Source organism: Mytilus californianus, unplaced genomic scaffold, assembly GCF_021869535.1.
Source record: "Mytilus californianus isolate M0D057914Y unplaced genomic scaffold, xbMytCali1.0.p SCAF_2, whole genome shotgun sequence".
In the NCBI taxonomy this organism is placed as follows: Eukaryota; Metazoa; Mollusca; class Bivalvia; order Mytilida; family Mytilidae; genus Mytilus; species Mytilus californianus.
In genome coordinates this window covers 48,492,375-48,518,038 of record NW_026262668.1, presented here as the reverse complement: position 1 = coordinate 48,518,038, position 25,664 = coordinate 48,492,375, and the positions used below count along the sequence as shown (strand labels likewise).

General features: G+C 31.8%; 1 protein-coding gene across 1 annotated transcript; it reads left to right on the top strand.

Annotated features, from left to right (window-relative positions):
* Positions 1 to 1,101: 1,101 nt before the first annotated feature.
* On the top strand, positions 1,102 to 25,353 carry LOC127729910 (major facilitator superfamily domain-containing protein 6-like). Its single transcript, XM_052237844.1, has 7 exons — positions 1,102 to 3,291; positions 14,861 to 14,968; positions 17,781 to 17,942; positions 18,320 to 18,541; positions 20,480 to 20,509; positions 23,008 to 23,030; positions 24,099 to 25,353. Exons 1-7 carry the CDS (start codon positions 1,617 to 1,619, stop codon positions 24,207 to 24,209), a joined length of 2,331 nt encoding a protein of 776 aa, XP_052093804.1. The 5' UTR covers positions 1,102 to 1,616; the 3' UTR covers positions 24,210 to 25,353.
* The last annotated feature ends 311 nt before the right edge of the window (positions 25,354 to 25,664 follow it).

Genomic DNA, 25,664 nt, shown 5'->3' with positions numbered 1-25,664 from the left:
TGTCTCATGGCTCATGCTTCTTTAAACAAAACTCCGAAAGCAAGCGTAATGCGTTTTTTGTGCAAAAAAACTCAACTCCTCCGGAATTAATGCTTTTTTACTTTAATATGCCTGCATTTGAATTTTACAAGCCCAAAGAAGCAGTGCAAATGCAACTACTGAAATAAAGTTAAATGCACTAGTTAAAGCACCCATTATTTGCTTTTCCTATGACAAGCCGCAAAGGAGAGTAGCATAGGAAAGTTCAATAAAAAAAACACCATACATTACTTCGTGTCACTGTTACAACTGTAAAACTTGCTTTGAGATCAAAGAAAAACTTCTATTTATGTTACAAATCATATTTTAAAAAAGACAACCGAAAGGATGAAAGGACCAAAATAATATAAAAGACTGAATAAGAATATATGACTATCGATTCCTGTTGAAACAATTTGTTTGTTTGTTTCTGTGTTGCAAAAATATAGACGTTTAGGTAAAATCACAAATACAAAAAAAAACACGTCACGTTCAATGAAAGTATACTATTATGCTATATCGTAACTCTTTGTCATAGACAGAAATCGCAACGAAAGTTATTCAAGTCACGTTCAATTTTTTAAAAGAAATTGGATTGAAATATGAAAAAAATAAGCGAAACAGAGTCGTTAAGTCATTCTTCGATTTGTTCAATTCTTATCTAATCTTTTTATGCAAAAATCAATAGAACAAAACATAGAAATTAAAACCAAATAAATGTCTAATAATAAAATCTTCTTATAATTGAACTGGAAAAAGATAAATAAAATATTTATCGATAGTATCCTGAAAAGGTTTTGTCACACAAAGTTCTGCTTTACGCCGATAGAACATCAATAATCCTAGGCAACAAAAAATCAATGTCACTGATGTACATTGAATGTTTTACCATTTCTTTGCGATAGCAGTTTCCAAAATATAGTGATTTTGAATTTTCTTGTCAGTTGTGAACACTCAGCATTAATAACGTCCTTGCTGCGTTTGTAAAAGGTTCAAAACAAATCGATACTAGAAAGAATCTAGTCGACTTAGATCAATTAGGCTTGATTATTGGTATTTCGCTACAGAAACATATTGATCAGTTTCAGAGTTTACAATTTGAATACAGGATAGTTTACAGGCTTTCAAAATATCTTTTCCTGACAAGTGATTTAACAGTGCGGTCAGCTAATTAGGAAGAGATTACATATAAAACTTTGCATACGGACGGAACTCTTACAAAACAACCATACCATTATGCATTGATTTACCGTTTTTACAATGTGCCACATATTACTATAGTTTACTATGTGCAACATTTTATTTAACCTGTATTAACACAGTTTTTGCTGCTATGTTAAAGCTTTTTGAACATATTGTGTGGGATTTATTAGACTTGAAAGCAATTAAGATGAATCTTAGAAGATAAACAGGATCAATTCTACATTTAATAACCGAAGTTTGACTACTACTAGCATTGTCGCACCAGATATTGGAAAATTCATTGAGAGAGTTATGCGCATACCAATTATCTAACTTTGATTTAAACGGTTCAGGAAATAATCTGTGTAAGTGTAGAACTTTCGAATAAAAATATCTTCATTGGAAACAAAAGCGACATGGCACTGGAATTTGATTCGGATGAAAGTGACGCGGAGGAAAGATCACCGTCTAGAGAAAGTAGGAAGTACAAAGTTCATTCGTTAGATTCTGGGTATAATAAACAAAAACCAAAACGTGATCTTATAGATACACTTTTCACTTATGTAAATAGAGATTTATTGATATGTAAATTATTTTACTTCTTTTTCTTTGCGGCATTTGGATCACTCTTCCCACTGCTTGCAATTTACTTCAAGCAGTTGGCTATGAATCCAACTCAGAGTGGTCTTTTAATGGGATTCCGACCATTTATAGAATTTTGCAGTGCGCCATTTTGGGGAAGTCTTGCTGACAGGTATAGAAAAGCCAAAGAACTGCTCCTGTTTTCGTTGTTGTGTTGGATAGTATTCACTCTTGCTATAGCGTTTGTTAAACCACCGCATGACCATTGTTTGACCGGAAATGCCACTCATGAGATACCTCCCGGATATGTCCTTAGGTATAAACGCGCTCTTAATCAAGGTCCCAGTTACAAGGTTATACCTAGCTCAACTACAATTCAACCAGTTGACATAGTCGGAATTCTTCAAAGAAAGACAACTATTCATCCTCATATACATACAGTGGCTCATCATGTATACAAAGGCATACACAATGTACTTCAAAACAGCAATAAGACATCTGAAATGAAAGGTAGTACCCACCACCCGATTATTGTTCAGATCCATAAAGGAATGCACAAACTTCTAAACATGTCCACCACTAAGCCAACACAGAGTCTTGAGACAACAACGATAAATAGAAAATCTGATGATTCTATCAAACCTATGTTTAGTTCTATATATTACGACAGGAAAGACGTTCAGGACACATTTTTCACTTTACTTTTATTGATTGTCATTGGTGAATTCTTTAGTGCACCGGCCATTACGTTTGTAGATTCAGTAACACTTGAATATCTTGGCGAAGATATTGACAATTATGGCCGTCAACGTATGTTCGGCTCGCTAGGTTGGGGTCTAGCAATGTTTTTCGTTGGTCTTGCGTTAGATCATTCATCAACTTTTCCAGATCATCCTTGTGGTATTAAGCACATTGCTGAAAAGAATTATACAATTTGTTTTGCAGTCTTTTCTGTCTTGATGAGTTGTGCTTTGATAACTGCAACCCAGCTCCAATTCAGACACCATCAAGGCGGGAGAGACATACAGCTTATTGAAATTGTAGTTCGGGTAAAAGATAGGGTGATGGAGAAAATAACGGGCGAGAAACGTCCTCATTCTGGGCTTCTTTTCGACGATGCCGACAGTGATATAAACTACTTAGAATCAAAAGCTGCTGTTCAAAAGCAAGCATCGGAGCAACAGGAAGGCATTGACTGTCAGATTACTCTTGACAAGCGACCGGATATGGTCACTGATGCTGTATCCCAACCGACAGAAGACGCCGTTGAAGAACCATTTTTAGGAAAATGGATCGCTGTTATAAAGATGCTTGCAACATTCAAGTATATTTCAGTACTATTTGTGTCCTGGTTTATGGGATTTGGTATTGGTTTGATATTCACTTTCCTGTTTTGGCATTTACAAGACATTGGTGGTAGTCCTACATTGTTTGGTGTGGCCTCCATACTTAATCATGTTTCTGAATTGCTAGCATTCTTCTTTAGTCGTAAAATAATTTCTTCTTTTGGTAAGTATTTGTAAAATTAGATCAAAGAACACCATATAATCCCTCCAAATTACATGAAATATATGCATAACTTGACTTTAAAATTAGTCTAAGAAGCCTATCATGGTATTGTTCGTGGGTGTGATAATTTCTGTTTATTTCAAAACAAATAAGAGAATAGCAGAGAAAAATCGATTACAGTAAATTTCCTCGTCCTAAGCGACTTTTTTTTCGAATATCACATTATATTTGTCATCTTTTAAATATCTGATCAGAGTGGCAAATTGAGAAAAGCACTATTTTTTTTTATCTTGATCTAATCACAAACTTTTGTGTACGATAAAAACGCTGCTTAAAGTTCTCAATACCAACGACGAGTCTAACATGTCGTTAATTTAAGAGAAAGTTTCACTGTGAAAAAAAAACCCCAAAAACCCCGCATGCAATCCCCCAAAAACGACAAAAGACACTAAGTCTACAAATCATTAAACAGAAAACAGGATACTTAGCTGCACGATCCCGATAAAAAAAAACCGGGATTAACTCAAGTGCTTCTAAAAGGGACAGTAGATCCTGCTCCAATAATGAAACTGGCCGTGTTTCCTTTAAAAACACCGAATAATCATAATAATTGTCAGTTGATAACGCATTATACAATAGTGGATTGTTGAATCCAAACACGAATGAATCGGATGAGTAGTAATAATATTTAATACTGTCATAAAAGTATGCATGTCAGTGTTATGCTTGTATACAGAGCTCGTAAATCAAAACATGCTCCATGGTAACCAGTTGGTTCTTTTGAAAATTCTTAATTTTTGATGTTTACTTATCAAAGCATTATACATATATTCATTATATATACATTTGAGTATACTGATATTTGAATATTTTATTTTACGGTTCTATACACATTGATTTTATTTTCAATAAAAAAATAAACATTAGTGAACACAAATGGTCCGACATCCTGTCCAATGTATAGTTTCGCATTTCACAATGTCTTGATTTTTCTCAGACTGCTTATGGTGTCAATTTACTAAATCCTTTGGAGATGTATTGATTGATAATTGAATACAACCATACATTGTCTATTTATTTGTTGAAATTGACCGAGAACTGTTTCTTTGTCTTAGAAGAATTCGTGCAGCTTATCATGAAAGTTTATTTTATAATTCATCAATTCAAAAATCGGTATATCGATGCTTGCATACATCTAGTTTCAATCATATTTAGGACGATGATGACAGATCGTAATTGACAGATTATGTAAGCTTGACAAAACGACAAAAGTATGTAAGAGTATGTTTTTAAAAGTTTATTTAAGTTAAATTGCTCTCATGTATTTAGAATGAGTATTTGAAAACCTGAACCCCAGTGCTTGTGTTTAAATAGCAATATTGCATTTTTAGTAGATAAAAAGATAAAAATTAAGAAGGGACAGTGGGTAATGAAATTGCTCTGATTATAATCTGGTATCAAATGAACTTCACAAATAAGATAAAATGCTATTGCAATGTCATTTAGAGATACTAGTACATAACTAACTCTTAAACTAAAGCTGTATGCTAATTACTATAAAGATAAGGAAATTCAGTATGGTATGATTACCAATAAGACAACTATCCACATAAAGGGCGAAGATAAATCTCTTGTCATAGGTGATCGCAAAGGTAGACAATAGGTTTAAACATGAATTTGGACGGAGTTTATTGATGCGTAATTTCAAACTTCTCACTCACCAATTGAGTAAAATCCAAAAGAACGTTAATTGCTACATTTACTGATGGTCTGGATATAGGTTGTGTTCTTCAATTCTGTATTTTCAAGCCATTTTATCTATATATTATTTTATTCTTATAAATTTGCCCATTATTCTCTTTTCTATATATTTTAGCAACCCATTAAAATCTTTATTTTTTTTACTGTGACTTGACTATAGGTGTTGCTGTTTACCTTTTACCTATTGTTCTACAGATTGTAAAATTGACAATGCAATTAGGACATTTAAATTGACCAGTTGGTATTATTAGAGTTGATGAATAGATGATCATTCATGCAATTAGGGTCTACCGTGATGCTGTCATGGCTATTAGATAGGTAAAAGTGAAGGACAGCCTCAAGGTAGACTCTAAATGCATGAGTGATCATCTAATCATCAACTCTAACAATACCAACTGGTCAATTTAAATGTTCCAATTGTATTGTCAATTTTACAATCTAGTTAAACAATAGGTCAAGGTAAACAGCAACACCTATAGTCAAGTCACAGTCTGCCTATTTTTACTTTTCATTATATTTTGGCCAATTTTTCTGTAGTATTGGCCCATTATTCTATATTCTTAAGACCCTATCCGGATCTTCTTTATTGTTCTTTTACCCATTATTCTCTATTCTTTAGACCCTATCCGGATCTTCTTTATTGTTCTTTTGCCCATTATTCTCTATTCTTTAGACCCTATCCGGATCTTCTTTATTGTTCTTTTACCCATTATTCTCTATTCTTTAGACCCTATCCGGATCTTCATTATTGTTCTTTTGCCCATTATTCTCTATTCTTTAGACCCTATCCGGACCTTCTTTATTGTTCTTTTGCCCATTATTCTCTATTCTTTAGACCCTATCCGGACCTTCTTTATTGTTCTTTTACCCATTATTCTCTATTCTTTAGACCCTATCTGGATCTTCTTTATTGTTCTTTTGCCCATTATTCTCTATTCTTAAGACCCTATCCGGACCTGCTTTACTGTTCTTTTGCCCATTATTCTCTATTCTTTAGACCCTATCCGGACCTGCTTTACTGTTCTTTTGCCCATTATTCTCTATTCTTTAGACCCTATCCGGACCTGCTTTACTGTTCTTTTGCCCATTATTCTCTATTCTTTAGTCCCTATCCGGACCTTCTTTACTGTTTATTTGCCCATTATTCTCTTCTTTTTATTTCAGCACCCCATTAAAATAATTTTTTTTAGCCTATTTCATCTGTTCTTTATTTTTTTGAACATTTTTCTGTAGTATTTGCCCTTTATTCTCTATTCTGTAAACGTTATCCGGACCCTCTTTACTGTCCTCCGTGTTCCCGATCTTATGGCAACAGATCATTGCCATTTTAAATGTCGCTGAGAGAGAAGATTTCTTCAAATAGTCAGGCAAATCTGTACAGCTAATAAAAGAAACTTGTGTGGGATGATTTCAACGGAAATGGTCATTTCCAATTCATTTGTAGTTTGTGATATTTTTTACAAGTGTTAATCAACGCAAAAGTATAGATGATCAATTCTATTCAGTTTATCACTGTCATTTTAATGTAGAAGTTCTCTCTGTCTATAGATACTAAATTATGATGTGGGAGTCTCAAATGAAATTGAATCAATGTCGTACACTTTCTCTGTGAATCAATACAACGTAAAGAATGAAGGCAAGAAATCAATATAGAAACTGAAATAGTGTTTGCAAACACGAGTTTTATAAATGGATGGCTTCCCTCAAAGAACATAACTGTTGGATATATATGATTGATTAAGGATTGACTGATTAGTTAAAATATTTTATATAAAGTTAACACGGAAAAAAGTTAGTACTTTTACGTAACAACAAGGGTTTTCAAATTCCCGGAGTTCAGGATGTACACCTCTGAGGAGCCAAACATTTCTAGAATTAAACTTTTTTTCTTAACCTGATTTTTGGCATTATATGACTGTAAAAAATGATTGGTGAAGAAAAAATCATATGGTGGTGCACTTCTTTTTTTGCTACAGCCATTTGAAAGTACCCAATTTTGATGATTTTTCCCATTTTTCATCAATTTTTACCCATTTTTGGGCTATTATCATGAAAAAAATCACAGTTTCACAATTAAACTTTTTTTTCATACTTTCACTAAAGATGAAGTGGACGAATATCGTGTCAAATTTACCATTTTGGAAATTTGAGATTTTTCTCTTTTTTTAGAACAAAAAGCATATTATTTCAACTTCGTTGTTATAAATGATTGAAAAAATACATATCTAAGAAATTTGAATTGAAAAAAATGATATGGGATGTACATGTATCTGGTAAAATCATTTCTTGTACCCCTCACCCATTTTCTCAACATTTTGGCTAATGAGACTGACTTGATTGGTTATAAAATTTGAAAATTTTATTACTCAAAAACTACTTATTGTAGATACACAATTTTTCACAGAGGTAAGTTTGATCTTCTGCTTCAAGAAATGTCGAGCGAAGGGTAATTTTGAAATAACGTCATATCTCATTTTGAGATGACCTCTTTGCGGTGTTTGTTTAAGCCATGTCGATTTCTGTAAAAATCAGACAACAGCTTGGAATTAAAAAAGTAAAACATTAAAGTGTCAAGGTTAATTTTCCGGATAAAACGGAGAGTCTTGCTTTTCTTCCATTTGCTTAATCTCGTACAAATAAATGATATATTTGTCTATAATGTGCATACGCATAATATATTTGGTTTGTTCAGTTGGTCCGACCCTTTCGAGGACCCATTAAAATCTTAAGTACTCTATAGAATGTGTACCTTCTTTTCCTATTCTTTTGATTAAAATGTTTCCGTATAATTGATTACTAGTATGTCATATTTATACAGATGGAGGAGCGCGGATGTTTTGTTCAATTGAGTTTTTGCATTTCATATACCAAAATATACTTCAGAAACTAGGAGGTTTGCTTTAGTTAAAATAATTACTACGTCCTTTTTTTGTGAAGCAACACAGGTTGAACAGTGTTTTCTACTAACCTCGTGTGAATGTTTACCACGAATCGCTTTAAAAAACTTTGGTTGACATAACAGATGCCATTTTTCAGATTTTTCCATTTATTGTCATGAAAACAAGAAATGGGACTTAGCCTAGATACTCTCAATTTGTAAAGTCAAGAAGTCTACAGAGACATTGTGACAGTTAAAAAAAGTATTAGATATGTAAGATCAGCATAGAGCATTACTTACAGTATTTTAAAACAATCTTATCAATTGATTACGTCACTAAAACAAGGTCTCTCGGGACTGAAAATCAATGAACTTCCTTATTAAAGAGTTTATAAGTATTTGAGCAGCAAAATAGAATTATCGTGCTGAATATCAATATTATGTCGTCCATTTTACACGAAAGCAATTATGATTCCTTAAGTAACACTTAACTGGTGACGTTTTTACAAAGACGTGGGATCAATTTCCTTAGTTTTATTTCAATCTTTCAAGTCTGAATTCACTACAGTTCTAAATATCACATTTCATAGGTATACTTAAGATTGCTATCAACATTAAAACTGCAACTGTTTTTCTGTCTTAATCAAAACAAAAAGGACAATGGTATGCCATACATATTCATTGGCACTCATACCACATCTTCTTATTTCTATAAAACCAAAATTTGGAGGTACACATATCAGTATTCTTTATTTCAAAATGTTCTTCGATGCCAAATTTTACAATAACATTTGGAATAAAAATATGCAATGTTAGTGTTAAATTTTGCAGTTTGAAGGGTCGAAAAGTCAAAACTGTCAACGGAATTAAAAGCACCATCAAAAGCACGTAATTTAACTGGAACATCCAAAGAAATTTTTACACTAAAAAATAGTAAATTCCACTACTTGCTTATGCTTAATTTCAAAAGATAATGAAAGTTCTTTGATTGTAGTTAAGGCACTAGTTAAAGTACTGAAAAATAGTTGTAGAACACTTACTAGAGGCCGAGATGAAACGCTGTATAAGATATTGTCTTATCCTATCTGAGTGGCGTCAGCGACGAATATATGAGACGACTTTTTATTTTATTTTTTCTCTATAGTTATTCTAAAAAGTTTTGATAAAACGGGAATAGTTACCCTTTCAGAAGATGTTTTACAGTTATTGATTTGGAATGAATTAGAAATTGCTTCTATTTTTCTGTCAACAAATTGATAATTTCTACGGCAATATGCATCGCTGTTCTATCTTGTCTTTTTTTCTGATCTTTATTTTGCTTATAATGTCAATGTTCATAAAACGGAAGACTAGACATATTGATATCATCTCCTGCATCCTATGGGGCATATTAAATCAATCATATTATGGCGCCTGTTATAAGAGATAATCAAAAGAACGTCATATAATACTTTTCAATCACGCTATATAAAGTAGAATATTGAATAAGTTGAATGTTAACCGTGCTGCAAGAAAATCATAAATATGAATTTTTTGTGGGACTAAAATAGCAATGTCTGGCAAATATATTCACACACTTTTGTTAAAAAGGATATAATTTATTATTGCTGCGAACACTTCCGTTTTAATGAAAATATTATGGGGTTACTGGGTTCATTTTCTAACTAGGAATAAGTCATATATGTACTCAATATATAGAATGGAGAAAGAAAAAACATCACACTCACAAAACACATGAGTTCCTTTATGACGGTGTTTAGCTATAAAATTGTTTTTTTTCATTTTTCGTTCATTCATCAGAAACACTTTAATGTGATTTAGACATTTTAGATGTATTTTGGTTATTCAAATCTGTCTCATTAATGTATACTCCCATTTACTTTATTTCATACAGGAATTTTATGTAAATTTGTTATTCCATAATGTAAAAAAAAAAACGAAGTCAGCACTAGCTTTGTGAATCATGCCCGTATACCGAATTACTGGGCATTCCTATTTGTGAATCATGCCCATATACCGAATTACTGGGAATTCACATTTGTGAATCATGCCCATACACTAAATTACTGGGCATTCCGTGACATTAATGTTAAATCAACGATTTGCTATTTACTCTTTATAAGTATAAATGGGCAAACCATTATGTAGTTAGGTAAAAAGTAATTCGAATATATAATTTAAGAAATAAGACTAATCAAAAGCAAGAACATTTACTTTTAAATATGGCATTATTTGTAAAAAAGGAGAAATTGTATGGTCGGATTTTTGTTGAAATTGTCAATCGAATTATATCTAGTTCTTGGATGAAGTGTGATCTTCATAAAATATGACTATTGCCAACTATATATATAATATTTGGAAAAACAATTAATTATTGACAATTACATTAAATAGAATAGACAACACCTACGTAATAAGTAATAAGCGGTTGACATATACTATTCTTGTCGTTGTATTGGCTTTATTATACGCATATATATTATTTTTATATATTTCTACTAATGGCGCCTGTCGTGTTGCTGATAAAATGCAAAATATCTTTTAAAATAGTCATTCATATTCAGTTATTATTTAGGTAACTTCTTATTACATAATGTTATACTTTATAACAGCTCAGTTCTCCATTCGAGGGTTAAAATGTGTAAGCTTAAGTGATGTCCGTTTTGTTGTGTGCAATGAATAAATTCTCTTCCACGTGCAATACAAAATTCTGGTCGCTATCAAACATACCATCTTTTCCGGTTGGCAGTCTTAATTCCCCGCCCTTAATTCCAGTTTGCCTTCTTTGAAGACCTTACCTATTTGATTTATAAATACTTTGATCAGGTCCTGGATATGTATGAAATATTGCTACTGGTTGTGAAGCAAAAAGCAATCATCAAATCAATCAATCAAAATACGAAATATATTTCGAAATGCAAATAAGCTTGAATCGTGAGTCAATCTAGACTATGACAGAAGTAATGCACCACTGCCACCGAAATATGGTAGTTATTCATTGTCACTTTTCATATTTTTTTTTTATCTAAATGGCGAATTTTGGTGCTAAAAATCATTATGTATGTTCAAAAGTTGTTTAAGATTCTAGCATCGATCTTTATATCGATCACTTATATATCATGAAATACAAATAACTTTTATAATTACAACACGAAAATATTGAGAAACGTTGCATAATCGATTATAAACAAACAAAAGCGCTTACAAAAGGAATACAACTAAGGATGAAAATAGAAATCTTTGAGATAAAACCGATAAAAGTAATTACATGCTTTAACACTAGATTTGTGTCAGTTTAATTCTATAAAGATCAAAACTGTACAAGGACATATAGAGTAAGGTAAATGTACTTAAAACAAGATTTCTATCAGAAGTCCATTACTACTTATGCATTTTTGTATCAATATATAAAACAAATATTTGAATTTGTTACATCTAAATCTCAGTATGCTTTTTAGTCCATTTTACTAAACCGTTGCTTTGATCTCAGCCTATTATGTACGGTGTTTTCCCCCTTGAAATAATGCATCTCAAATCGGTCGCTGAAATCATTGTTGTGACACTTGCCATTTCACTATCCGCGGTTTGCTTTTTGATAACACATAGACATAAGCAAGTACATTTACTAATATTTTAGTATAACGATAATTAAGGAAAATGCATTTTCGATACAAATATTGAATACAGAAATTGAACTGATTGACAATCAAGTGGTTTCCGAATTTTCGTCGAATGGACACTCGCTTTTTATGTTATTAATCCAACAATATCAAGTTCTTGAATGTGCGTTATATTTATTGAACTCCGCTATTTCCAATAATAATATTTTAACAGATAATTGATTATTGGCAAATATATCTAGTTGAGTAGATAATCGCATAGCGTCAACGTGTTAAGTAATTAGCGATTGATATAGACTGTTATGGTCGTTATATTGAACATATATCAAAATATTGTCGGGCTATTATGTTAATACTAGATTTTCAATAATTATTCATTGTTAGTATATTATTTATTCATCTCTTTATGTTGTATATCAATTGGATATCTTGCTTATCAATTTCATATTTTGTATTCAAAAATACGTGTGTAGTATTTGTCTCTAAAAGTTAAGCATCCATCCACCAATTTATCAATCATTTTTTTTAATTTGAATATGATGCACATTTGTACTAGTCGAAATGTTTGGTTTCACCATCCATTTTTGCTAAACATATCGTCATATTTTAATTTGGGAAAAAAAATAGCTGGAAGGGGTGAAACATAATCGACTGCTTGGACCCTCTTCACTTTGGAATTAGAAAAAATAAGAAAACACCGAAAAAACACCCACAGAAAATTGAATACTGAGCAATGCAAACACTAATGAAACCGGAGTGAACTCAAATGGATTGGAAGACTAAGCAGTTCATGCTTAACTATTGGTACCTGTCGTATAACTCGTGACAAGGATAAATCTGGTAGACAGTCATATCAGTAATAAGTGACCTTACTTCTTAATATATATAATGACATTTACATATAACATTCATACTCAACACATTTCGGAACATGATATGACAGATAATTAGGAATATTATTGATTGATTGATTAATTGTTGGTGTCTAGCACCAATATCAGCACTATTGGCTATGTCGTGGTTGCAATTTTTGTTCTTGGAGGAAGCCAGAGTGCCCGGAGAGAACACATAAGCATATGGAGATGTGTTATGATTGCCAATGAAACAAAATATCCATAGAAGATAGAAGACCAATGCAAAGATACAAGTATCTTAGAAATATTAGATGGAGATATTTTTCTAAAGACCTGTATTTTTTGGTATGTGAATAGATCTATTTGAATACATTCACTAACGGACAAGAATTCTTTCACCCAGTCAACCCTCTTTGCAGAGCCCATCCATTAGATTCATTACTATTGTCTCTCCTCAAAATGCATGAAATATTTGGCACTCCACGTTAAGGAAATAACGACCAATCATTTTATCAAAATATAGAAGATGTTAAAAAAAACCTAAATTAATGCGACTAATCACATAGCCTATCACACAGTTCTTTGAAAATACTGTCAGCGAAGTTTGATAGTTATTCATTGTCATTCCTCTAATTAGATATAGGAAGATGTGTTATGAGTGCCAATGAGACAACTCTCCGTCCAAGTAACAATTTATAAAAGTAAACCATTATAGGTCAAAGTACGGCCTTCAACACGGAGCATTGGCTATATAAAAACGAGAAACACGTATGAACTACATAAACAGACGACAACTACTGTACATCAGATTCCTGACTTAGGACAGGTGCAAACACTTGCAGCGGGATTAAACGTTTTAATGGTACCAAACCTTCTCCCTTTTCTGAAACAGTAGTATAACATCACAACATAGAAAGACACACTATAAAATATCAATTGAAAGACTTAACTCAATCAAAAAACGTAAATTAACACACAATGAACGAATAAATTTGATCTGCGATACCTGAATGCAAATACATAGAAAATAAAAATTATAAGGGATAAATAATTAAGGTCAAAAGCAAATAAACAGGTTTAAACAAAGTTAAAGTATGATACCACTGTGAAATGTTAAACGATATTTAGAAAATCATCACTTTTGAAAAAACCTGCGTCATATTATACACAGGTTAATGAAAATAATTTTGTTGTCAAGTATACTTCTTCTTCTGTGTGTATAAAATCTTCCGTTTAAGTTGTTTTTAATATATATGTCGATTATATTACTGGTTCTAAAATCAATAAGACTATTGGGAAGCTAATTGAAGATTCTAATAAAGTTATAAGAATCTTATGTGAACCTTACATTGCTCCCTTATATCAACAACATGAAATTATAATATCTTTTATAATTAACTAGAAAATAATGGATTTTTTTTCTACAGATAATGTTGCATAATCGATTATTACCGAACAAAAGCAAATACAAAAGAAATACAACTAATGATGAAAATAGAAATCTTTGAGATAATACCAATAAAAATAATTAAACACATTAACATTGGCTCTTTGTTAGTTTAATGCTATAAAGATCAATATAAATGAATTATGTAACAGGTGTTGTAATCTCTTTAAGTCTCTGTAGGCTTGTGAGTTATTTAATCTGAGTCCATTGCTTTGACGTTGAATTTTCTTTACCGCGAGTTATTTGTCTAGAATCACTACTTCAGATATCGGTAACTGAAATTTACTCATTTTTAAAAGTTAGCCTGTTCATTAACCGTAGTAAAATTTTTGACAAACAAAGCTTCTTTAACTATATATCGGCTAATTTAGTTCACAGAAATGAGTAGTTTTAAACGTTACCTTTGACCATTGCAATGTTTATTTGCCTTCACTGAAATCGAACTCCCTCGGTGAGGTCTACAATGTATGGCTATTATTCAACACACAGACAAAACTTACTGGCTACCAATTAGTTAATATACAATTAAACTGTCGTTGAAATATACTTGTCTAAATTATCATTGTGTACCTGAGAAGGTTTCATTTTAATATCAGTCCTGATATCCGAAGATTTTCGTTTTAAAGTGGATATCTAAAATTATATTTGAGTCTTTCAAGCTTTACACTCCATTGTACATGTATGCTTATGTTCTATACAAGGTTATCAATTCGATTTTGTAAATGAAGTCTGCAATATTGTGTTAGAATATAGATTTCCCAAAAAGTCGTGTTCGTCGTATTATGTGCAGTGTAACAGCTTTGTAGTTGTGGTACGTGTCGTTTATCTCTACTACATCGATGTTGCACATAATTAATTTACAGTATCCATTATTCAGTTGTCTGTCATCCATACTGAGATGCAACAAACGCAGTGTGAACAATGATAGAGAATGTCTGCAGAAGGTGACAATCTGCATGCCAGGATGTTTTATCACTATTTGATGATGACTTTTCTATGTTTTTTTCAGGACATATTAGGGTGCTTTATGCCGGTTTGTTGGGAAATGTTGCAAGATTTATCTATATATCGTTACTTAAGAATCCATGGTGGGTGCTTCCTTTTGAACTAATACAGGGTAAGTAGTAACTATATAGTTCTGTATGATCATTACACTTACTCTACAGAGGACTATTATAAAATTCCTTTTTTCTTCTTCAAATGACTCAATTTTATTAAACTAGCGAAAGAAACACCACAAGCTTGAATATATGAAACGTCTGAGCCGATTATAACCTGGAAACTATCTCTGATCTATAACAAAGGAATCTCTTCATGAATGTTCAAAATCTTCAAACGTGTAGTTTGGCTAGCATAATGTCAATTTCAATTCTTTATTAACCAAATGTTTTACAACATATAGGTACATGTATAATCAATATATACTTAATATTGATTACAAAAATATACGATCATGACAAAAAAAACAGAAGTATTAAATACACAAAAAAAATAAATACATATAAATATAATTCCAAAAAGCAAATATATGTAACAAATGAATTACAAATCAACTTACTGAAAACAGTCATTTCTGAGCTTCAGTGCTCTAAATATATATTTTTCTAAGATGCACAAGTCTTTTACATTAGTAGTGCTTAATAATTGTAAAAGTTTATAAACAGATGGCTTACGCCAATAATATGGTTTTATCAAACATTCACACTAATTTGAATATAAAGGACATGATAAAATAAAATGCATTTCATCCTCAATATCATCAATACACAATGTACAGGTTCTAAGGTTTCTTTTTACATTAGAATACCTTCCTTTCTCTATAGCTAGATTATGTGATGACAATCTAAATTTAACAATACACTTTTTGTAAATTTCGGGTATTGGTTTACATAAATATGACTGCAAAGAAAAATTGGATATCATATATCTATACAAAAAACATTTTGATGACCTATCTAAAGTAGCATCAAACTCTTGTTTGACAATATCGCATAGTCTCTGTTTAATAACCATAATATGATCTTTACATAAAGAATTTTGTGAATACCACAGATCATTTAAACCAAGGTGGAACAATTCCTTTCGTATATTACAAACCCAGTTATTTTTGTCATTCGGATTCTTCAAACACATATCATATAAATAATTGTAACAACCAAGTAATATACAATTGTTATTATTCAATACCTTAATCCAATATTTAAATATACGCAATTTCCTGGTTACTAACATTGGAAATCTGCCAAGTTCATAATAAACCATGACATTCGGTGTACTTGTTTTAACATTCAAAATTCTTTTACAAAAATCAATATGTATTTTTTCTACGTCTTTAGCTTTATGGAAGCCCCATATTTCAGAACCATAACATAGAATACAACTCACATATGTATCAAATAATGACAATAACGTGGCATAATTAAATGAAAATTGTCTAATATTACTAAATAAACAGAACATAGCTTTTCTACCTTGTTCTGCAACTTTTTTTTGTGCAACAGCAAATTTTCCATTAAAATTAAGAACAACACCTAAATAAGTAAATTTGTTAACAATATCTATTTGTACATCATCATAGAACCATTTATCTTCTTCCTTTACTAAGCCACCATTTCTAAAAAATACAATTTTGGTTTTATCAATATTTACCGTTAATTTCCATTTCTTAGTATAAATATACAATGCATTTAACATCTCTTGCAAACCATCTTTGGTTTCCGAAAAAATGACCATGTCATCTGCATACATTAATAAAAATAAACTTAATTCTTTCAACTCTACAGCTTTACAATTATTGTAAATGTTGTGTAAATGGTGTATAAGTGTTTAAACATAATGAGGTACATTTCCGAAATCATTAGTAATTTCCGGTATCAGTCTTACAAAATTTCCTTGTCTTTAATTATAATGATGATATTTCCGAACATTTAGGTATATATAAGAGTTCGGTTTGTTTGAAATATTGTGCAGTGTAAACTTGTATAATCAACGCTTTTAACATGTTCTATATAAACATAAGAAGATGTGGTATGATTACCAATGAGACAACTCCCCACCAGAGACAAAATGACGTAGAACTTAGTAACTATTGCCATGGCCACCGTACGACCTATATTAATCGTTTTTATCCTGTGTTTTGAATGTTGAGTTCATGATAATTAAACCAAACGACTCCAGATTGTTGAATCTGTCATATTATTTTACTTACTCCTTGCCATTTTACCTCAACTACAGGAGGCAAATACGTGATGCGTAAATACACTGCAACAAAAAAATATTGCATGTTTAAACAATGATATAGGAAACATTTTTTTTGGTTTTGTTTTTGTTTTTGTGTTTTATACTTTTGCTTTGTTTTCTTTCTGAAAATTAATTGGCTTTATTTAGTCTTAGATGCATGATTTTTTTTATTGCAGTGTATTTACGCAAGTACAAGTACCCGTCCACGTCAACTCTATGTTTTTGTTAGATGTTTTTCTATTTGTATCTATCTGATGAGTTAAGCCTTTTCAACTGATTTTTATAGTTTGTTCTTATGTTGTACCGTAACACCACTGTCCCAGGTTAGGGGGAGGGTTGGGATACCGCTAACATGTTTAACCCTGCCACATTCTGTATGTATGTGCCTGTCGCAAGTCAGGGGCCTGTGATTCAGTGATTGTCGTTTGTTGATGTGTTACACATTTGTTTTTCGTTCATTTATTTGTACATAAATTAAGCCGTTAGTTTTCTCGTTTGAAGTGTTTTACATTTGTAATTTCGGGGCCTTTTATAGCTGACTATGCGGTATGGGCTTTGCTCATTGTTGAAGGCCGTACGGTGACCTATAGTTGTTAATTTCTGTGTCAATTGGTCTCTTGTGAAGAGTTGTCTCATTGGCAATCATACCACATCTTTTTTTTTATATTGTTTGTATTCATTTTTCACAGGAGTTACCCACGCGGCTGTGTGGGCTGCCTGTTGTTCATACATCACACATGCAATTCCTTCCGAGCTACGTTCTTCTGCCCAGGGAATATTACAAGGATTACATCATGGGTTAGGAAGAGGGTGTGGTGCTGTGTTTGGTGGTATCATGGTATATAGCTATGGTATGTATGAATCACTTATGTGCTTAATACAGATATAATTAAAATCGGACATGATCTTTCATTAATTTACTGTTTAAAAAGAATGTATCTAATGTATTAAAACCTCCTGAAATATATTTTTTAAACATCTTGTAAATGAATCAGACTATGAGAAAATATATTACTAGTACTAGTATAAAAAATAGAGAACATACCATGGGGGGATATCAAAAACAATATGCGAAAGAAAAACAAACGCCACGGCTAAAGAAAAAAAAAATGAAAAAAGTTCACTACAAAACAGATCACAGGTAACCAGATTAAACAATTAACTAAGTTAATTTATTTTCTATCTATAACATTTCGATCATATATACTGTCATAAATTACAATTTCAGGTACTGTAGTGACTTTCCGAGCTTATGGAATAACCTGTTTGATAATCTTGATTTTCTATGTTGGTCTTAATCGTTTCTTTGGAAACAGATCACATTTCTCTTATGGATCTAGCATGAAGCATGAACGTCTTGAAGAGGAGTCGCCTACATTACATTTAGCTCCACATGGTGTTCCCTCTGGAATGGCGCGAGATTTGTCTAGTAGTAGATTGAAAGACGAAGGTAAAATAGATAATTTGCCAATATTATATAAATATGGTCATTTTAAAGTTTTGTATATTTAAACAATTACATGAAATGACAGGCATCATCTTATATACAATGGGCTGTGATTTGAAAAATAGACATCAATTAGTTTTGCAGTAGTATCTCCACTTTATTGTTTCGGACGGGTATTGTAATGACAAATTAATTAATAAGTAAGATACCGTCTAGTTGAACGGATACAACGAATAATTAATGTATCAGGTTCCAAAAATGTTTTTGTAGTAGAACTTGAAAAAAATGATTGTTTTGTCAATAACGTGGTAACAGTGAAGTATGACTTTTCACCTGAAATCTACCACTAGATTACAAGCCACTGTTCTACAAAGGAATTTTCTTTTAACACTGCTGGAGTTGATGAGATTGAACATCCCTTTAGTATCTTCTGTCTCTCTTTTGCAGTTATAAATCTAAAGATACATATATGGTCAACAGAAGCACTGCTTCACCCGTCACTTTAAGAGTCATTATTCCATAATAAAACATGTAAACCAACCTTCGCCCTCTATAACTATTATGAAATATCCATTGAGTAAAATATGTGACAGTTTAAATATGAAATTTAGTCCATAAATAACAACAGAAGAACACGTACATTACGTGCTTTACCAACTTAGATAAGGGTAACGCCGTCCTTTAACTAAAACAGGTCGTTTTATAAAGCTACAAAATGTAGGTAATTTATTGTTGAAATATTGACTGTTTTGACTAAATATATCTATCGTATTGTTAGCATTGATCACTACATGTTAACGACATCGTCAGTCCGTCCTTCCGGTCTTCGTAGCGCTCTCACATGTACAATTCTTGCCATATTTTTATGAAACTTATATCATAGGTTTATATCAGCAATGTCTTAAACGATTTCGAAAACCAGTGCCGATCAATTATTTTTAAAAGCGGTTTGCCCCTTTGAAACATTAATTATATGGAAAATTGCATCGTTAGCGCTTTCATTTGTACAATTCTCGCCAGATTTTTATGGAACTTATATCATAGGTTGATATCAGCAATGTTTTGGAGGAGTTAAAAAATCAGTGCCGATCAATTATTTTGAAAAGAGTTCTGCCCCTTTGAAACATTAATTATATGGAAAATTGCATTGTTAGCGCTCTGTACCATTCTTGCCAGATTTTTATGAAACTCTTATCATAGGTTTATATCAGCAATGTCTTGGACAAGTTCAAAAATCAGTGCCGATCAATTAGTTTTAAAAGAGTTATGTCCCTTGGAAACAATAATTATATGGAAAATTGCATTGTTAGCGCTCTCATGTGTACAATTTTATCAAACTTATATCATAGATTTATATCAGCAATGTCTTTGACACTTTTGAAAATAAGTGCTGGTAAAATATTTTTAACGAGTTATGCCCCTTTTGAATATAAATTATAACAGAAATTGCATTGCATTTGCTCTGAAACCTTCATTTCTCTATACAAGTTTTAAAGAACAGAAAAAAGTGTTTATTTAGTTATTGCCCTTGTACCTCGGATACATAAAATATGTGCAACGCGGGGGACATCGAACTCTGTCCTTTTATTTATAATAGTATTTTTCTTATTTAAATGACAGGTTGAAATAATTGAAGCCATAGTTGACTGCCATGCATTGCGAAATTTGAATTTAGTAACATAAAACCTGAAAAAAGTATTTCAGCATTGTTATTGGAAGGACATGTACGAATCAGGATGACAGTTTTTCGAAACTGATCAATACAAGTGTTTCCCGAAAGTAGTCTAATTTTGGTTTAGAATTATTGATTTGAGTTTATTTAACGGAGTTACTACTACTTTCGCATACTTTGCTCTTTTGACAAAGATTTTTAAAAACGTTTTACGGTTATTTCCCATATTCCTAATATGCATAATTTGCAGTCGATGTTTTCTATTACAGGTAATCCTACATATGGATCTACATACGACGGTTAGTATATTATATATAACTGATACGCTTAGATATTACGCTTTATTCATATCATTTCTATTTTCAGAAAAAAATCGTGTACTATATACGATAATTCTTGGCGTAATTTACGCGTTTAATGGGTAAATTGGATCTTTCATTCTATAACTGACAAGGCAATTGCACCGCTTAATATATTTCAAGCATCTCTGTATTCTAATGTAAATTATTCAACCCTACCCACAGAAATATATAAATTTTATCATTTATCACATTTATCTATACAAGTTTGCGGGAAATCGTATGCTTCTTTATGATGTTTCACGAAAAAGTCCGAAAGAAGGAAGCTTAAGATGGAAAAAAGTTTTACGCTATGTTATTGAAGCTTTAGTACCCCCACTTCAGACAAAAATCGACCCTTCTACGAATGGACACCACTATTTGTTTTTTTAATTTCATTTAATTAAAGGGCGAAAATGATTCATTTCTTCAACATGTACTATATTAATACTTATGATGATATTAGAAGATGTAATGAGTATTTTGTGGATTGATGGATGATGATTGATTGGTTTACCGACCTTGCGAGACTCTCATGGTTAGTCAAGATCGTCACCCCCCCCCAACCAGTGGCGAAAATTTTGTGGTTAGTGAGTGTTAGAAACCTCTACAATAAGAAGTTATTTGCTTCTCAGTCATTTACTTAAACATACTATAGTATATTTACGTGACTCAGATATATATGTATATATTATATATTATATCTTTTGGAAAATGTTGTTTGTGCTGTATTTAGACCCCTCTACCAAGAAATTTGTTTGCATGCACACATATAAAAATTGCGGTTTTTATCCAACGCAATCATAGGTTTGAACGTTGTTTTCAATTTAGACTTATTTATATTTTTCATTTTGGCTTGTATTATATTTGCCTTCGGGTTTATATGATCCGTTCATCCTATTTCGACTCTTCAAAATTCAAGAGTCTATCCTAAATTGAGGTAAATTATATGGCCTTCCAAATACCGTTTCGATTCCTAACATCGAAATCCGGATATGGTGTACAAATTTTTGCACCTCATGTTTGCGGTATACCATCTTTTTCGCAAGTTTATTGTTTTCTTTTTGGTATTAAATTAATAATAAAGATCCAATTTGTTATATCTTGTGATCCGTTTATTTGGCAATCACCAATGGCAGTCAGCAGGGTTTTAGAACATCCGTTGTTCGACCTGTTTGTCAAATGCATTTTGTTTAAATATACTTTTTTACTTTTTTGGTCTTTTGGAAAATGTTGTTTGTGCTGTATTTAGACCCCTCTACCAAGAAATTTGTTTTGCATGCACACATATGAAAATTGCGGTTTTTATCCAACGCAATCATTGGTTTAAACGTTGTTTTCAATTTAGACTTATATATATATTATATATACATAATTACTCTAAATATCAGCACAACAATGTTAAATCTGCAAATTAGCGGAAGCAAAGTTTTGTTCTTCCCTCGCCGGGATTCGAACTCATGCTATTGGGATATCGTGACAACGCCGCCTGTACTGTGTCCAGCGCTCTAGACCACTCTGCCACCTAGACTGAACTAAAACATTCAGCTTTCGGTGGTCTAGTGTTACCTTTCCTCGTCAGTAGAATCTAGAGTTGTAACACCGTACTTGATATGTTAGGCATGACAATGAAATTGATTGCAGATTAGCTAAATTATCTGTCGTAAAGGATCGTAAGATACATATATATATATATGGTCAGAGCGGAGAATTTCTCAACGAGTTGTTATCATCACCACCATACTTTTCATCTCAGAAATATCTGACATAATTGATTCCGGGTTAATATTGTATATGAAGACTCGCTACCCATCAATAACGTCTGTATTCATTTTATGACTTTATCTTAGACAAACTTTATAGAAATAATCACAAGGAAATCCTCTAAAAGATACCGCATATCATGTTGACGACGACCCGTAAATTTCATATATTCCTTTAAAGATCAGGAAAATAACTTTTTTGTCTTTTCAAGTTTGAACTATGCGTCTGTATAAACCTGTACATAAGACGAATTTCTGCTGCGGCGTATTTCCAACAATCTTGAGTCTTGCAGGAGCTAAGGGCCTCGCAAAGTCCTCCAATGTTTCTATCCCTTGTTCCGACGTGAACCTTATCATAAATTGAATTCGATGATAATTATTCGCACATTTTGTCCTTACTGATAGTACAAGGTCATTTTTTTCTTTTTTTCATGAACTACGCAAATGTGGTTGTCTTTGAGTATTTCAAATCGCATGCAATGTTTTCTACATGATGAGTGGTTATCATTAACTGCGAGTCTTTCCTCAATTATTTACGTTTCATTTACAGTAACTATCCATGTTCCTAGTAGAATTGAACTTGTTATCATTGGTTATGCGGATATAAATGATTAATCGATTAAACATCAATTATTTACCAGGTAATAAGGATTGCATTATTTAGAATGTTATTAATTAAGTTATTTGTTTTGATAGATGGAGAAAACGTAAATACTGACGTGAGTATAGTAATAATGTCATTTAAAGGTTAATGTTGATGATAAAAAAGGGCATTTCACCAGACTGCCGCGTAGGGATATATTGCACTACTTAATTAACATATATAGGTCATATGTTCTTTAGCAAATGATGACTGAATTAACACTTTAAAGTTTGATTCGAAGTGCTTTTCTGCATTTACCTTTACCTGCAGGAACGTACGAACTCTAAAATTTGAACAACATTTACAAGTGAACATCGACAACAGAAGTATTGACTCCGAGGGAAAAGCTTTAAAATAAATAAGTGAACAAAATTCTTCCCCACTTAATATTTAAAACTTAATACAGCCTTGTCATATTACGATCGACATTGGACAAGAAACTAAACAGATGAAACTTACACTAGGAAATACTAAGAAAGACAAACTCGGCACTAAAAATGCAGGACAGAAAAAAACAAAAAGAATTCTATATTTTTTATTTGAAACTAACTAACTAATTACTGCATAGAAAAGCATCGAAATGGAGCATAAACGTGCTAACAAGGAAATTCTATGCACAACAAAACAATAAAAAAAAAATGACTTAAAAGCTTTGGTAGAACTATTAAACGACACGTTAAGTCATTTTTCCAACCATTATACATTGTTACTTTAGTTCATGTGCATGTTTTACTGAAGGTGTTTATTGCAGTGTCAGTGCCACCAAATGTAAATAATCAAAATCACACTTGAAAATGGCATGCTTGACAATGAAAATAATCAATCCTCGTTATCTTGCAACAGTTGAGTACCAGCAGGACGGATTTCATATTAATCAACTTTTGAAAATTTTGCTTTTTCTATCAAAATTGTATCATTCTTTTACCACGCATATACTGCCTTTTGTCAAACTCTAAATTTTCTGGAGCTTAAAATCCAAACGGACGTAATGAATGTTGATTAACTTTTGAAAATTTGCTTCCCTTTTCATACTATAAGTACATATTATCCAATAAACACAAGTATTTTCAAACCCCAAATATTTGTTTGTAATTGGTAAATAAAATATTTAAAACACTAACTGAATTAACTTCAATGTTTATAGCTCTACGAAACTGGTACAAATAGGATTTATATGGATGGTCCTCCAGGATTAGATACACAAATATACCAACAACAACCATATAATACGAATGATCATATGTATGGTCCTTAACAAAGACTTCCATCATAGAATATCCAATGTAGAACATTAGTCAAGAGTTATTTTCTGTTAAATATATATAACTAATTATGAAAAGGGAGTTATATGTATATTGTTACATGTAAGTATACCGGTAAAAACATAATTCTTTTTGTGTAACTGTCAAAAATAAGCACCGGTAAAAATTGGACGAAGACCTAAAATTCATTTATGACTACTCAAAACAGATTTTAGGATGAATGTTAGTTAAATTATCTATTTAAAAGCAGGTGTTTAATTTGTTAAACAATTGTATTTGTTTTATTATTTTTATTTCAAAGTCATTACCGACACAAGTAAAGTTATTTGTGGTTAATAGTAAAAGAAAGACAACACATAGCTCATGCCAAAGATTGCGCCTACTAATAATTTGATACATAATCTTACTTAAGCAGTAAACTGTTTGAGTCTAAAAGTTTCTACTATTATTTAACTTGAGTTATGGAATAAGTTGTTATGAACTAATCTCTACTTTATATACTTATTTATACTATATTCAACTTGTTAATAAGAATATAATACCTCCTATATCGTCCTCATTAAACAAAAAAACGAGAATTAAACTAATTTCAGGAGAAGTAAAGTATAAATGCAATCGATGGAAGCCATTGCCAATCAATTAAATGCCTATTTTGTATTTTACAATGGCTGTAAACAAGCTTGTATGAATATCTTTTTGCCAGAGAGCAAATGCCAGACATCTTGGATTTGTATAAATCTTATATTCGGCTGTGAACCATAGGCGCTTACTTACATGGCAAAACGTGATATCGATTAAGATTCTCTTCCAGTGTGGCATTAACGTTGTGTAACGAAGGAAGCCCGTCGCAACAGGTTAGGCGACTTGCAAAATATTGGAGTAAAGAATACAATGTTTTAAAAGGAGGAAAATAAGGCTGTGTATTCTTTTCAACTTAAGAATGAATGTACTAACATGATTTTTGTAAATTCGTATGTTGATGTATGTCATCCATTAACACAACATTTAGGATCAATTAGTTATATCAGCTAGAAGTAACAAATGTAAACGTGCATTACAATTTTAAATGTTTAGAAAAAAGTAGAATATCAAATGTAGAAAATATTATACTGTTCCAAAAACAGTGACAAATTTGAATGTGTGTTTCTTATTTCTGCTTTTACTTGTGAGGTAAAACATTTATTCGAATGCATTACTGTTCCATACCTACTGGGGGACCTTTTTTGTAACCTTCAGAAAAACCAAAGTTCACTCCATACTTGAACGGAGTTCTTAACATTAACGGTACCAATTTTTCTGCACCCCATTTTGACAAATAATGTCTCGGCCGTGATGTTCGAGGCTAAAATATTTAAAATCCAAAAACCTAAAACAAAGTTGAAGAGTTGTTGCTTATTTTATATATATCGTTTTTGAATTGTTTTATGGCTGTTGTTTGTCTTTTCGTG